A 14,905-nucleotide genomic window follows, 5' to 3' on the forward strand; every position below is an offset into this window, starting at 1 on the left:
GGGCGGAGGCGGGAAGGGACCCTCCCCAGCCACTGTGTTAGCAATACAGGTGCTTGTGACAAGCAGGATTTGAAAGTACTCACTTGTTCAAAGGATTTAAGGCCAGCCTCTCTCCCCAGTTGGATCATATCATCTAAAATAGCTTTCTTCACTGCCTAGAAGAAACAAAGCAGAAGCAGAGTGGGTAAAGCTGTTATTGCAGCTCAAAATCATAATCATTTGCCCAGTCAGGGACAACTGAGGATGGCAAGAATGCATCCTTCAACATTTCAACATTCAAGATTTCTCATATTAAGGCCACTACAGAGTCATGTCTCTCTTCTCACTGGAAAAGGAGCAGTGATAGCCCTTGGAACAAGAGATACCTATACTCAGTTCCTGTTTTTGCTGGAAGGCTGCTTGCCTGACTCACCCAGCATTAAACCAGTTCAAATTACTGAAAAGAGGTGGATAGAACAAATTCAGAGCAATGTAGGATTGGACTTAGAATTAAATGCTGTCTCTAACCCACTAAACACAATGCCACTCACAGGGTTTTTGCAGAGCTCTTCAAAGGAACCTTTGACTCCCAGTTTTGCTGCAAATTCTGGAAGCATCTCAGCATCAGGAACCACTATACCTATTAGAAAAGACTGAAAACAAGTGGAAATAGTCAGGCTGAGACCAAGCCAAGGAATACTAAATGTCTTTGTGAACTTGCTTGCAGGCAGTGTTTCTATGGCAAGTCAAATTTACATTTCATTTTCAGAGTTTCAAAGGTAGCTATGAGGATTTCCAAGTCACTGAGAGTTGTGACAGCAGTAATTGAAGTACTGACACCGTTTGTTATGTGTGGTGAATGGTCCAGCAATTACTTTTGGCTGTTTACAGACTGAAGACTGGCCTCTGCTAGCATAGGTAACACCTCTGTGGCAAAGGAATGGACAAACACTTCTGCTGTGCAGAAAGGCTGAGAGAATTGGAGTTGTTCAGCCTGAAGAAGAGAAGGCTCCAGGAAGACTTTTTTGTGGCCTTTCAAAACTAAAAGGGAGCTTGCAAGAAAGATGGGGACAAATTTTTAGTAGGGCTTGTGACAATAAGACTGGAGGTAATGATTTTAAACTATAAAGATAGTAAATTTATATTAAATACAAGGAATTTTTTTTAAGTGTGAGGGTGGTGAAACAATGGTAGAGGTTGCCCAGAGAGGTGGCAAATGCCCCTTCCCTAGAAACATTCAAGGTCAGGCTGAATGGGGTTCTGAACAATCTAATCTAGTTGAAGATGTCCCTGCTTATTGCAGGGGGAAACTATTCTATGAATCTGAACTGCGCAGAAGTGACCTTGACTACTAATCCCACACAAGTATGTAATTAGCCTTTACCCAGCTTGCAGCAATGCCAGTTTTCACTTGCAAGTCTGTAGGTCTGAGAACATCTTCCTATAAACACAGCTCTCTTAGGAACAGATTTTGTTCGAAGACTCTTGTACATGCATACATTTGTGCCCTGATCATCCAGAACTTGTAGTGGAAGGAAATCTTGCAGGATACTCCTAACATCACTTACCCTCAGACTTTCCCCATGAACAAAGACCTGGGCTACAGGAGCACTTCTGATATAGACATTTTCTATCTTCTCTGGAGCAATGTATTCTCCTTGTGCAAGTTTAAATATATTCTTCTTCCTATCAATGATCTTCAGCGTTCCATTCTAGAAGTTAAAAGTGGAGGTCATTAGTTCCAAGTCACTGTCTGATATAAGAGAAGATGAACAGGCTTTGTTTAGTTGTATGAAAGGCACATTTGGAACTAGTCTAGAAACCACATACTGATCTTTGCTTTCTACAGAGAGAAGGGTTTGTGTAATTTCTCCAGTTAGCTCAGGGCATGATTAGACAGCTCCTTTATTTTCCTCTGACAGAAACCAAGACACCTTGTTATATCACTTCTACAGTGAAGAATGGTCGTAACTATGGGCCTAGGACGTGTTATTTGATACCCTGTAACCTAATTGGTCTTTGGAGCTTTGACTGGAGTTACCTAGTGAATCTACTGTGTAGAGACTTTTACCCTAGAATTCCATCTTTAGAGAATACTGTGAAGTAACAGGAATTAACATGCCAAGAGATGGTTTGCAACTACTCACTGGCAACCACTTCCCTATGTCTCCAGTGTGGAGCCAGCCATCTTTATCAATTGCTTCTGCTGTCTTCTCAGGATCTTTCAGATAACCCTTGAACACATTTGGTCCTTTAATGCAGACCTATAGCAGATAGAGAACACTGAGTCACCAAGTCTTATGTTTCAGTATTTCTTGACATGCACAGGAGATGGTGCCTACCTCGCCTTCATTGTTAGAAGAGAAGTAGCTCATTTCTTCCACATCATCTAGTTTTATGATATTACAAGCCAGAGGAGCTCCAACATGGCCTAAGAGAAAAAAACCAACAAAACAACAAAAAAGGCTGCAGTGATAGTAGATACTTACTGGTTTTGTTCACTGCTTTAACATGAACCAGTATTATTTAAAGGAGTATGGCATCAAATGTTCAAGCAAGTTGTTGCAATGCCATTTTCAGACAGTTAACGTAGGACAAATAGCAGCTAAGTCTTGATGCTTAGAGCACTACTGGTGTAATCTACCACACCAGCCATGAACCACTGAACCACTCATGCCTCCTCAGGACCCCCTCTCATAGATCCTGGTATTCATTTGCATTTCATCCTCATTATGCTCTGCAATTACTGTGTTCACAAAGATGGTGACTCGAGTCTGAATTTAGAATATCCAGTATTGCTAAAATAAAAGCTAAATCTTCAAGGTCCTTCAGGAAAATAGTCAAGTATCATGTCTAACATTTTTGAGTAAAACATATCATTTAGGAGACAAAGCTGGTTTCTTAAGGCCATTTGGGAAGTCTCTATCCAGTTTGCTCAGCTCTGTCTATTCCTTTCCTGTATTCTGGGACAAAGTCTAAACTGACCTATGACACTTTACACCGGGCTTCCTCATCTGGTTGAGTCAAGAATTTTAGTACCTATTAAACAGATGGGTGACTGCTGCTACCGAGAATCACTTTGAGTGCCCATGATTTAATTTTCATTAAACTAAAAGCATTACAGCACCTAGGCTTGAGTGCCCATTTATGTGGACAGCTCTGGGAGACTTCCCAAGTCTCAGCTCCCATACCTGTTGTCCAGTCTCCAGGCATTGAGAAAGTGGATCCAGCTGAGCATTCAGTCTGGCCATAAGCTTCAAAGATCTGTGCAAGAAAGGATGAGTATTCCTTGAACATCGAGTCCTTGGTGTGAAAGGCCTCAGTTTCAACTGTGCCCATGCTCAAGTTTTCTTAGGAAGGAAGCCAAAATAACCTTTGCCTTTAAGATATCTTGATCTTATTGGTGTAACCAGGTGTTAAGGTTCACCTATTCAAACTTTGCTTTGGTCACCTCATTTTCTGTTCTCAAATGTGCTACATTGGGAGCTCATTGACTGTCAGAATAAGCCACAAATCTCAGAGGCAGCTGCCTGACTATGAGTGCTGCATGTTCCTATTTCTGCTGCTCTGTTCTTCTTCTCAAAGCCTACAGCTTAGTTTTTTGGTAGTGTAGTTTAAAGTGGGCCCTGCAGAATTTTTTTTCCTGTTACAGTTAACTCAGATGAAGCAGTCTGTAAATGCCTGAGACTTGACAGCATTGAGCTGGACCCCAGCTATATCACTGGTCACTCATTTGTGCATAGTCAAACAAGGCTTACTTTTAAAGAAAACTCAGCTTACCTGACAGCCTAATGCTGCTCTGAGAAATGTCAGGACAGAGGGAGATATAGGGGCTGCGCCTGTCACCATGATACGCACTCTTCCACCCATGGTTTCCTACAAGTGAAAAAGAAGTCATCAGCTCCTCCAATATTACCTTGCTTAGCTCCCTTACACTTGGAATAACTTACCTGAATTTTTTTGAAGACTACCTTGTCCCAAATGCTGTCATTTCGAATGATGCCCTGTTTTATTTCAGCTGTCTTCATAAACACAGCAAATTTTAACAGGAAATTCTTTACTGGGGTGTTTGCACCACTCTGGATCTGCAAGGAAAAGTAGTAGTGACTCTTGTGTTTAACTCACATCTGTACATCTCAGTCTTGCCTTGTTAAGAGGTACCAAATCTTACTTCAGTGTTCTAGGGCCTGTCTTCACCACTGCAGTATCTAGGAGGTGACCCAAAAGGCAATACTAATTCATGTTTCTGCTGAAACACTACAGCAATAGCTTTGAGGAACAGGGATCCTGTTAGCTGTGCGCTTGATTCATTTGCATTACAAAAGTAAACAAAGTTTTTGTCTCTTAACAGCAACAAACGTAGCCCAGTCATGACTGGATATGCTGTTCTTATACTCCCATGAGCTGATTGTAGAGGAATAGTGAGCTTTTGGGACGATCATCGGCTACCATGATGGGATTATTTGTTTTACCTGGAGTAATAGACGCTGATTATACAGGGGAAATTTGTGTTATGGTATATACTCCTTTTCCACCAATACACTCCCAGAACACTTTCCATCTCCTCAGAAAGGATTCTAAAACATTCTTCTTGCTAAGGGGTAATTAACTAGTGGTGATGTTATGACTTATTCAATACTATTTCGTATTTGTATGCTTGTTTGGATGTATGAACACAAAGAACACAGCTAAAATTGCTCACATACCTTGTCATAGACTCTGTTGAGCAGTCTTGGTACAACTGGAAATAGCGTTGGCTTCAAGTTTTTCATGTCATCTGTTAGCAGCTTGATATCTCCTTGGAAGAACCCTACTTTTGCTCCACAGCTGTATACCACAGCCTAAAAATTGACCAGACTAACCTTAGTCAAGCAGAATTCCTAGCTTCACTAGCTATAATTATTAGTCTGTGAAAAGCAGCATGATTTCCAGTGCCCAGTTATTACAAAATAGGGAAAGTTATTGTGTGAATAGGTTTTGAGGACATACACATTGCTAATGTCTTTTACTATAATTTGGTTTATAAAAGCTCAGATACATATATCTGTACATACCTGCACAACTCTCTCAAACATGTGAGCCAGAGGAAGATAGGAAATGGCAACATCTGAACTTGTAACCTCAATTGTGTTCTAGAGGGAAAGGAAGTAGAAGTAGGTTAGCATTTTCTATGTCTACCTGAGTTACTTTTAAGTAGAAAGTAAATAAAATTGGGATCAGTTTGAGTACTTTGAGACAGACACTTTCAATGACAGAAGCAACTCAGGCTCATCCATCACCTCTTCAAGATTTGCAGCTGTGATTCAGCCACACTAAATCAAAATTAGTTTAATGTTTTGGCAAATCTTGAAGTAGATGGTTTAGTACTCTTGGTATTTAGGACTGACTCATTCTGGAATAACTTCTATGTACAAATTCTTGTTCAATTGAGACCAAGTTTCTTGCAGTAGTATTGTCTCATTGAAAAAGGGGCAGTTAGGAAGGCATCAGTTTCTGGGAGTGAATGGTTTACAGAAAATGCCCACAATAAAGCTGGTTTCATGACTGAGGGACATATCCTGGAAAGCAGCTTACCTCTGTGCATCTAAGGAAGGCAGCAGCATTTGAAACAACATTCTGATGTGTCAGCATGGCTCCTTTAGGGTTACCTTTGGAGAGATCAAGCAAGGTGAGCTGTGGCTCTGACTGCTTCTGCTGGCAGTTCCCATGTCTAGTTTGGCTCAGTTTGAACTATCTCAGTACTAGGCTCAGTCCCAGCAATTATTCTCATGAGAGATCACAAATATGCCTCATCTTGAGTGCTTTCAGCTATGGATGTTACATAGAGGAGATGGATACTGAAACAGCAGAGCAATTGGGAGTAGCATAGAGAATGCTGAAACAAGATTTCTGCTTTAGCCCCTGTGGACCAAAATACACAGTTGAACAACCAATCTCTTGAACATTAAGGCTGCATTTTTCATAGGGTAAGACAACATGAATTTGGCTTTTCTTGCCTCCAGTTTTAAGCTTTATCATAGTGCACTTCACTTGTAATAACAATATGCCAAGTAAAAGTGCAAGAGCACTTTGACATTGCTCTAATTTACTGGTTTACTTCCATGTTCATATGATTTCTTTACTTTTGGGCAGGGAAGCTGCATGGGGAGGCTCTTTCAGTGGGGAAGCATCACTATAAATTCTTACCTGTGGTTCCACTTGTAAAACACACAACAGAAAGATCTTCAGGCTTAGGAGGCTAGAGAGAAAAAGCCACATAAAGTCAGCATGAGGATTATGATGGTTATCTGTAACTACATACAATTCCCAACTGTCATGAATCAGGAATTCTGGTTCACAAAAAAAACTCTGCCAGCCTCTTCTACTAGCAGCATAGCAAGAGGTCTTTCCAGAGACAAGTTTTACAAGTCTGTAGCTGATACTATCATAGAGATACTTACAACTGGTTCTCTGATGTTGTTTCTTCCCAGCTCCTGTGTTAGAGAAAAAACACAACTTAAGAGATGTGTACAATAGGTGAATAGGTAATTGCATTTCAAATGCAACACCTGTTTTACTACTTTACCTCTTGATACTCTGTCTCATTCAAACAGAAACCTCTTCCTGATTCCAATACACATAACTCTGAAAAACTGCCTGCTTCAAGTGTATAAAGGACACATTTGAATGTGTGGAAAGTGATTGGAACTACTTTAGGAGTGTGGAAGTCCTGAGTGGAGAGGTTTCCTTTTATTTGAGGTAGGCCACATCTCTTTACATGTATGCAAGCTTAAGCCTAGTATTGGGATGTCTAAGCAGACAGTAATTTGCACTTACAGTTCCAATTAGATTCAACTGCCAGCTTAGAAGCCAAATAAATCCTGTTACAACAGGATCACAAATGAAGCTAAGCAAGTCTTGGCTGTTCACAGCACATGGGCACAACTTTAGTCAACTGTTTCAACTCTGCAACTCTGTTTAGCTAAAGATATCAAGTTTCAAAATGACTGCTCATTAAGATGTCAGGTACAGGCATGACAACTGGGTAATGCTTACATTAAAGTGTCATTGCTGCCACAGAAGATCAAGATGTTTAGCTGGCAAAGTATTACAGAAGCCTTTTCCACCTACCTCAACCTCCTGCAGTGACAGAATTTCAATTCCCACTTTAGCTCCTCTGTCCTTGAGCTCTTTATCAAAGAGATCCATGAGAACAATAATCTTCAGACATGGGGTCTTTTTGTCCTCACAGTTCTTAAGCAAGACCTCTGCCTTTGCAGGCGTGTCACAGATCACCACGCTTATGTCAGCTACAGAAAAGAAATTATCAGAAGTCTGTTTAGAAGACATGAGGCCAGTGACAGCTCAGCAGCACATACTTTAAGAACATATCATTGGTTTGGTGCCATTTGCATTTGTTCATATGGATTCAGTGGCTGGCTTACAGTGCTGAGAAGGTTTCTCGTACCATACTCAACTGATTGGGCAAACCTGATGTTCTGGCAATATAAAGTGAGGGCAAATGCTGAAGAGCTGAAAAGAAATATCATTGCTCATAGTCAAGATGGGCATTGAAACGTTTGGTATTGCCATGATATTGTTTAGTTTAGCCATCTTCCTTAAATCAAAAGCAATTAAGGCCCAATTGAAAGAGGTAGCTAAAAATAATGAGTTAATACTTCAGCTTCCCTGTAGATGCAGTTACAAAAGCCTTTTCCTTTAAGTCAGCAGAGGAACTGGATTTGCCTGAGCCTGCCAGTTCCCAGTTAGATTGGTAAATTACAGCTGTGTAATCCCAAGACAACACCCATTTCCAAGGTTCACCACCATAACTGTTGAAGTGGTTTTGCTTGGCAAATCCTATTTTTGGGATGGATACCAGATCACTGTAACAACAGTGGACATTTATTCCCCCCATATCTCTCCTAAGACTGGAGGAAGAAAGTTTGAAGATTTATTTAACTTCCTTGCCAGTTTATTCCATGATGGCCTGCTAGATGTTGTTTCTATAGAACATGCAATAACCAGATAGATTAAACAGATTTAGGCATATCTTTACCCTTCCCTCCTCCACTCTTTTCATCCTACAGACATATACAGACAGACATATAAATCTAGTCTTAATTTACATGCAAGTCTGGCTGCATTGTCTGATTGTTTGGCAGTGTGGGAGTTCAAGATTGCAAAGTGTCAAATAGCAAATAGTTGAGCACTCTGATTGCAGAATGATCCGCAGGATCTAGCAGATCCTTCAGTGGTCTTGCAATCAAGACACTAGGAGACATAGAAAGGCCCCTGCATTCTTGTAGGCAATGAACCATGTGCTCTGCAAAGCAGCTTCACTAAGAAATTAAGTGTCTGTGGGAGCACTAAGGTTAAAACTACTCTGATTTTTTTGCAAATTCCCTTGAACTTAGCCCTCCCAAAACAAAATTTCCTAGAAAAATCCTTATGAAAGAGTGGAAGTCAATATTTACCTTTGTTAACAATATATACAATGGCCTCTGGTCCCAGAGTGTCATAGAGTGGAACAGCAACCATTGAGTAGGCGTAGCAGGCATATTCTGAAATGATCCACTGAAAAAAGAGCACAACTAAGGAAAACTAGGAGCCCTCAAGACAGGATTGCCTACAGACTTCATACAGCTTGACAAGCCCATGCACCTGGCATTGGGGGGTATGGAAGGAGCACACCCATGAGAATAAGAGTTGTGAGAGGTCATTGTATTACATGCTTGGAATGGTTATGTGCTCAGTCAGTAAAAAGGGAATTGGAAAGGAAAAAGTGATTGTTCCTGATGTGGCCTGAAGCTATTTAAATACAGACTCTCCTCTCACCCCAAGGTGTCAGAATAGTGTAGGAAAGAATACACAATTTGTTGCTTACCTCTGGCCTATTCTGAGCAAAAATGCCAATATACTGGCTTGATGATGGTTGGCATCCTTTTTGCAGAAGTCCTGATCCCAGGTATTTAGTTCTGTCTGAAACCTGCAAGATAGTTATTCCCCCACTTTAGTGTTACAAGGCAGAATCCCAAATTAATTCATCTGTCATGTACAATACTCACCTGTTTATATGTCAGCCACTGATAAGGTTGCTTGGGTTTCCTGTAGCCTAGACAGTCACCATTTCCTAATGAAAGAGTTCAGAAAAGCAATTTCAAAGCTCAGTACTGAAGTTGCATAACACTAAAGTGCATAACACTAAACACTCGAAGTGGGAAATGTTTTCTGTCAGGCATTCAGGGAACTGCATGGAGAGCAGGTCAGTGTCCATAGTTAAGCACTTTGCCCAAACCAAGGTTGTAAAACTTTAGCTTTATCCTTACAAGCAATACTTCTAAGATCTGGTGATATTTGTTCGATTGCACAACCCATATGAGGTTGAAATACCCTGCGAACCATCACACATTTCCATGCATAGGACTTGTGAAGTGACATGCACAAATTCATATCTGTTGTAAACAGGCAGTAATTTCACAGGAAAACTCACATCATAAGACAAAGGAGAGGTGCTCCCCCCCCCCAGTTCCTCTGATGCTTTCTATCTGCTGACTCTTGACTGAAACTCTACCATCTTCAGCTTCCGGTATTTGTTCCTGCCCAGTCTCCCAAATAAGACTAGTACTAAATTGGGACAGGGAGAAATACGGTCACTTGTCTCTCCACCTCACAGAAGGTTAGAAGAGCTGTTGCTAGCCTGCATTATTACCACAGCCAAGACACAAGGAAAAGGATCTTGGAAAAATGTTGTTTATTTGTGATAGACAAGTACTAACTACCAGATGCAAAGCTTACCAGAAATACTCACTCCTCTCTGGAAAACTTCATACAGGGTTTTAGCATCTTCAAAGTAATAAGAAAGCAGTTTATTATCTGTCAAGAGTGTAACTCTTCTGGCTCCTCCCTAGGAACAGAGCATGGTTATGAAACAGTGCCGACCAGATAAAATATCAATTGTTCCTCAGCCATTCTCTCATAAATCCCATTTAAAGCATTTCAATAGCATTGTATTGTTAGGGAAATCTTTTCCCTTCCTGATTTTGATCTACTCAGTCACATGCAGAGGGATTTTCTAGATGGCCCACCTTAATGTTGAGTTACAGGTTATTGAGAGGCCTTGACTGAGTGCTACCACTTCCCTTATTACATGAAGTCTAGCACCAGTTTCAAAGCTGATGCAGTGCATTGAAAATACAGGAAAAAGTCAGTGACAGCCAAAGCCATCTGGTAAAAATCCCACCTAACCCCGGTTGGAACAAGCTGCTCTTTCTCATCTTAGCATCTTAAGACTTCCATCTCCCCACTGTGCTTTTGAGTTGTGCATCTGGGAGAGAAGGCTGTGCACATAGGACAGGTGAGCTTCCACTGGCACCCAGAGTCAGAATGGATCAGTATTCAGATGAAGCTCCTAAAGAGACCATGCCCACAAGCAGAGAAAGCATTACCTCAATTCCTATCGACTGCTTGTTCAAGTCAACAGGAGGTAAAAGGGGTTTTGGCCTGCTTATCACCCACAGGAAGATGACAGCTCCAAATGCAATGAGACTGATCAATGCTGGTGTTGGGAGCGGTGAGAACAACACTTGAAGTATCCAGATCATTGTACTGGATCAGTGGAGCCAGAGCTGAACCTGAAACAAATAGGAGATTTAGTAGACTTGAGTTAGAAGCTTAAATTACCTATGAGCCATGGTTACTTAAGTAGCTTGTTAAACAATACTGCAAATCATTTCAGCAGTTTGCCCCTGGAGAGTCCTGGTACAATAGTGAAGCACACTTATGCAATGTTTTAAGCCTCTTAAGAGATCTCAAGTCACCTGTCCCCATAAATCTTAATCTATGCTGCATCCACCTCCACAGAAAGCTGAAGCCTGATGAAGTCAGACAAGGAACAAATTCTTTCCATCCTTAAGTTAAAAAATCTGCCTGAAGTAAACCAGTATATAATTTCCCAAATCTGTCTCCCCGAGTATAACTAAAAAATGCCTATGGTTCAGTGATGTGAATTTTGGGAGTAAGAAAATTCCTCAATATTGTTAGTGTTTAATAGGAAATGGTTTTGCTGAAATAGGAATGGTATTGATAAATTACATGTTTGATACACCTACATATATGTCTGCAGGACAAACTGTATAGTCACTGTCAGCTGCTTTTACTGGCCATGCCAGACAAATATTTCAGAGTGACAGTGTGGTCAGCCAAACAAAAACAGCACAAATCAAAACTGTGAAAGTTGCTTTCCACTAGGAAGTGGTTACCTGGAAGTCAATGTGTGAAATGGAAGTCTAACTGGGAAATACAGAAACAATTCTGCTGCTTGCATTCCCCAGGGTATCTTCCATCAAGGACAGGGAAGCAAAATCTGAAAATGCAGACTTTCTTATATGACAAAGAGACCTGAGCTTTCTTCCTTAGAAACAAGCAATTTTATCTCCAGAATGTTCTGATGTGTTTTAAGATTGAATTGCCAAGAGGAAGGACTGCTTTCTGTCTGAAGCAACTCAGATCTCAGCAACTTGTATTTGCTAGTGTCTAAATATCTATGCAGGGCACACCACCTCACACTTTGCAAGATGAAGAAAAACACTCTCTCAAACGCCTTCATCCAGAATCAAAGGAACCCCACCAGTAGGTAATATGTCAGATAATATCAACTAAATCCCTGTACAAGAAGAATACCAGGAGTCCTGATGCAATGAGTTCCAGTTACCCTTTAACTATAATTCTAATGAAGTTGAAGGTATTTTACAAACCAATAGTAAGTTCAGACAGGACCTGAAGTCAGAATTTGGGTGTCTGAGCCCAGACTGCTCATTTAGATTACCAGTATCTGTTTTACAGTTTTGTAGTTTCCAATGGCAGGGTTAATCAGCAATCCTGGTGTGTTCTCTGGTAAAAAAGGCATGCTTTGCCTGCTCTGCATCTGGATAAGAAAGGGTACCTCAGAGGCTTTTCAGCTAGTCCAAGCTGCCAGATGCACATCACCTACATACCTGAGAAATACCAACTCCCTAGTCCTCTTTCCTGCTCTAAACCTTAGTTGTCACGTGCCCTTCAAACTCCTGACCTTGGCTTCATGTACTGAGAGTCCAAAAAGGCTTTGCTACAGCCTGAAAGGCAGGAACTGCCCTTGGGACTCTCTACTGATAGGCAATTCCAGTTCCTAGGCATATTGATCCTGTGGGAGCACAAACCTGTTTGTAGCACATCATATCACCCATCTCCCTTTGGACCTTTATCAATTGAGCCTGGATTAAAAAGAAAAACAAAAAAACCCCAAAAACTAAATCCAGGCCTGCTGATCAAGTTTACATTCAGGACAAAGCTACTTAGCAGTTTAGGTTTAGCACTGCTTGGCTTGGAAAACTGAAGATTATTAATTAAGTGAATTTGGTAATCAGCTGGTCTTGAAACTATATATATATCCGGACCATTAATGGAGCAGTTAGCAAGCAGCTTTCTGCAGTGATTAAACTGCATATGGTTTGTGGTTTATATTTCCTCTTTCACTAACATGAGCAATACACTTTTTTACAGCATGAGCACTGAGGCAGCTAGGTAGAGGCATCTCCATTCTCCATCATGAAAGGTGGAATATACAAACTTTATTCCTTTAGCTCAGAGCCCACTACTAAATCCAAGTGACAGAGCAAATCACATTTGCACCATTTGTATGTTGGAAGCTTTCTAGACTGACAAAGGAGTTCTCACTCACTGCATTTCACATTACTCTTCCCTGGTAATTTTTCAGTCAGCAGTGAGAGAATAGAGCTATATGCAGGTAACCAGAGAGACCACAGGCCTGTACAGCTGCACCTGTTTTATTGGCTGAAGTGTGCTCTCATCTGCTTATTTTAATAGTACTTTTAAGATGATTTCCCAGAAACCATGAATGATAGGTTGTTTTTAAAGTATCATGCTAGAGGTAAGAAACAAAACTATCTTATTTATGGCATCAAGTCCTCTTCTTTAACTTATTTATATGGCTTACCATTAACACTGTCTGACTAGGTCAGACAGATCAGAGCAGTTGTCACAAATAGCTACTGTCTGTTACATGGACTTATTGGACAGAAAATTTACTGAAGACACTTGTCTGACCTTTTTGTGATAAGGATCAGAGAACCCAGTAACCCCAAATGCTCCATGCAGCAGTAGACAAGTCACTGAAAATTTTTCCATTGGGGTATTTTCCTGTTCTCACTGACTCACATGCAAAGTACTTTGTACCAGGACATGTAAGAGGACTGAACATCAAACCCTGAAGGATATGATTTTTTTGCTTGGAGCAAAGAACTCAAAGTCCAGAGAGAACACCTAATCAAGAAATGATCATTTAATACAGCAAAACTTTTGCCTTCAGGTTCTGAATTGATTCCACAAGCCTCTTGCATAAAAAGAAAGAAGGAAAGATCAGGCAGTAGTCTAATCCCATTGTAGCCCACCCAACATACCTGTAGGTAGTCAAGGATGATTTTCAATTATATTTGAATGAATTTTTAATTTAAAGAAAGACCTGTTGACAAGTTTCTTTAAAGTCTGGGAAGTATTATATGCTCATTAGCTTCTAGGGTTTGGTGGGTACTTACAGCCCTGACTGAGACTACATATGCAGGACTTCACATATATACCCTTTAGAGATAGAGGGGTTGGTGTTGCATATAAAAAAGTACAGATGCACAAAAACACAGATCTAGGTAATACAAAACAAAATGTTTTTCATATCTGAAAAACTATTTTCAACACCCTTACTTTATTAATAGAATGGTGACCATGTTTTCTTTTACTTTCCAACAGTGTTTCCACAAAAGGGCTTTAGTCTCTTCAATCAAAGCACATAGGGTGTGTTACTCAAGCTGTGGCAAGAGATTGTCAGCAAATTTGTCTCAATTCCCAGAATTAGGGCATTTGTTTCCTATGCCTAGAGCTTTTACTGTAACTATTTGTCAATCCGACTAGCTGCTAATTTATCACCTCTGGCATCATCCAATTGCCATTTAATCCTGCTGCCATCAAAACAGAAAAGCCAGAGAGAGGACAGGAATCTGTACTTGATAGACCTTCCTGTCCATAGTGAGAGAACAGCTGCAGCCTAAATCTGTGCTATGGAACAGCTACAACTAGAGTTCATCCCACAAATCCAAGTGCCCTGTGCATACATAATACCTAATCTATATCAATTTAGTGAAAACAGTGCAGAACAAGGGAAAAACAGAGTATAGCATTTTGGACAGACACCCACTTCGACTGCAGGGTAAGTCTGAGCACCAGTTGCCTTTCTAAACTTCAGAGGGGTCAGACATGGAGTGTCTGAAACCCCTGACTTCTGAGGGCTCAACTCCCAGGGACACAAAATGCAGAGGATGTCTCAAGCCACCTGTTAAGCTTCTTGTGCAATAAGATGCTGGACAGTTGAAAGTGTACTTAGGTTGTCTGCCCTGATCAATGGTCAGGGATAAGATGCACTAAGCTCCAGAGTCAAAGGCTTCGTTTTTATCAGAAGAGATTACAGGGATACCATTTACAGCCTTGAGTTCAGGAGTACACATTCTCATTTCTACTGTACCTCCTGCTCTACAGCTATTCCTTCATTACCTAAAAGCAATTACAGTTATTCTCTATGCTCTCCACGTGAGATTCTCTCCACCGGAAAGTGGCTGATCTTCATACTTTTGACTACATAAATATGAAGAAAAATCAGTGTCATCTCCATTGCAAGAGTTCATTATGGACAACAAAGCAACCTCTGATACTTGCACAATGTTGGAAGCAGCAGTCTGCGCTGCCTGGGAGAATGTCTTCTGCAGTTATGTACTTTGCATCAAGTTTGCCTAAGCTTTTGGCATGATCATGACATCTTTTTTCTCATCATTAGTAAGGCAACACTGACTGTTTACAAGCAGGAAAAGTGGAGTACAGCCACCTACACTAATTAGTCACTTAA

General features: G+C 40.7%; 1 protein-coding gene across 2 annotated transcripts in view; it reads right to left on the minus strand.

Annotated features, from left to right (window-relative positions):
* The window catches only part of ACSL5 (acyl-CoA synthetase long chain family member 5), a 20,332-nt gene that overhangs the window by 744 nt on the left and 4,683 nt on the right, over positions 1-14,905 (minus strand). Inside the window, exons 2-20 of one of the 2 annotated variants that reach the window (XM_005416373.2) lie at positions 10,407-10,592; positions 9,757-9,865; positions 9,027-9,091; positions 8,846-8,947; positions 8,436-8,535; positions 7,090-7,268; positions 6,420-6,452; positions 6,166-6,217; positions 5,554-5,627; positions 5,034-5,111; positions 4,686-4,820; positions 3,930-4,064; positions 3,760-3,855; positions 3,171-3,243; positions 2,322-2,410; positions 2,127-2,243; positions 1,548-1,691; positions 531-632; positions 84-155 (exon numbers count right to left, since the gene is read on the minus strand). In XM_005416373.2, coding sequence (XP_005416430.1) covers positions 84-155; positions 531-632; positions 1,548-1,691; positions 2,127-2,243; positions 2,322-2,410; positions 3,171-3,243; positions 3,760-3,855; positions 3,930-4,064; positions 4,686-4,820; positions 5,034-5,111; positions 5,554-5,627; positions 6,166-6,217; positions 6,420-6,452; positions 7,090-7,268; positions 8,436-8,535; positions 8,846-8,947; positions 9,027-9,091; positions 9,757-9,865; positions 10,407-10,562 — 1,911 coding nt within the window. In that variant the 5' untranslated portion in view covers positions 10,563-10,592. Of the gene's footprint in view, positions 1-83; positions 156-526; positions 633-1,547; positions 1,692-2,126; positions 2,244-2,321; positions 2,411-3,170; positions 3,244-3,759; positions 3,856-3,929; positions 4,065-4,685; positions 4,821-5,033; positions 5,112-5,553; positions 5,628-6,165; positions 6,218-6,419; positions 6,453-7,089; positions 7,269-8,435; positions 8,536-8,845; positions 8,948-9,026; positions 9,092-9,756; positions 9,866-10,406; positions 10,593-14,905 lie in introns of those variants that run through there. The other variant, XM_031062681.1, reaches the window with a different exon arrangement.

The sequence above is a fragment of the Geospiza fortis genome, unplaced genomic scaffold (genome assembly GCF_000277835.1).
Source record: "Geospiza fortis unplaced genomic scaffold, GeoFor_1.0 scaffold130, whole genome shotgun sequence".
NCBI lineage: Eukaryota > Metazoa > Chordata > Aves > Passeriformes > Thraupidae > Geospiza > Geospiza fortis.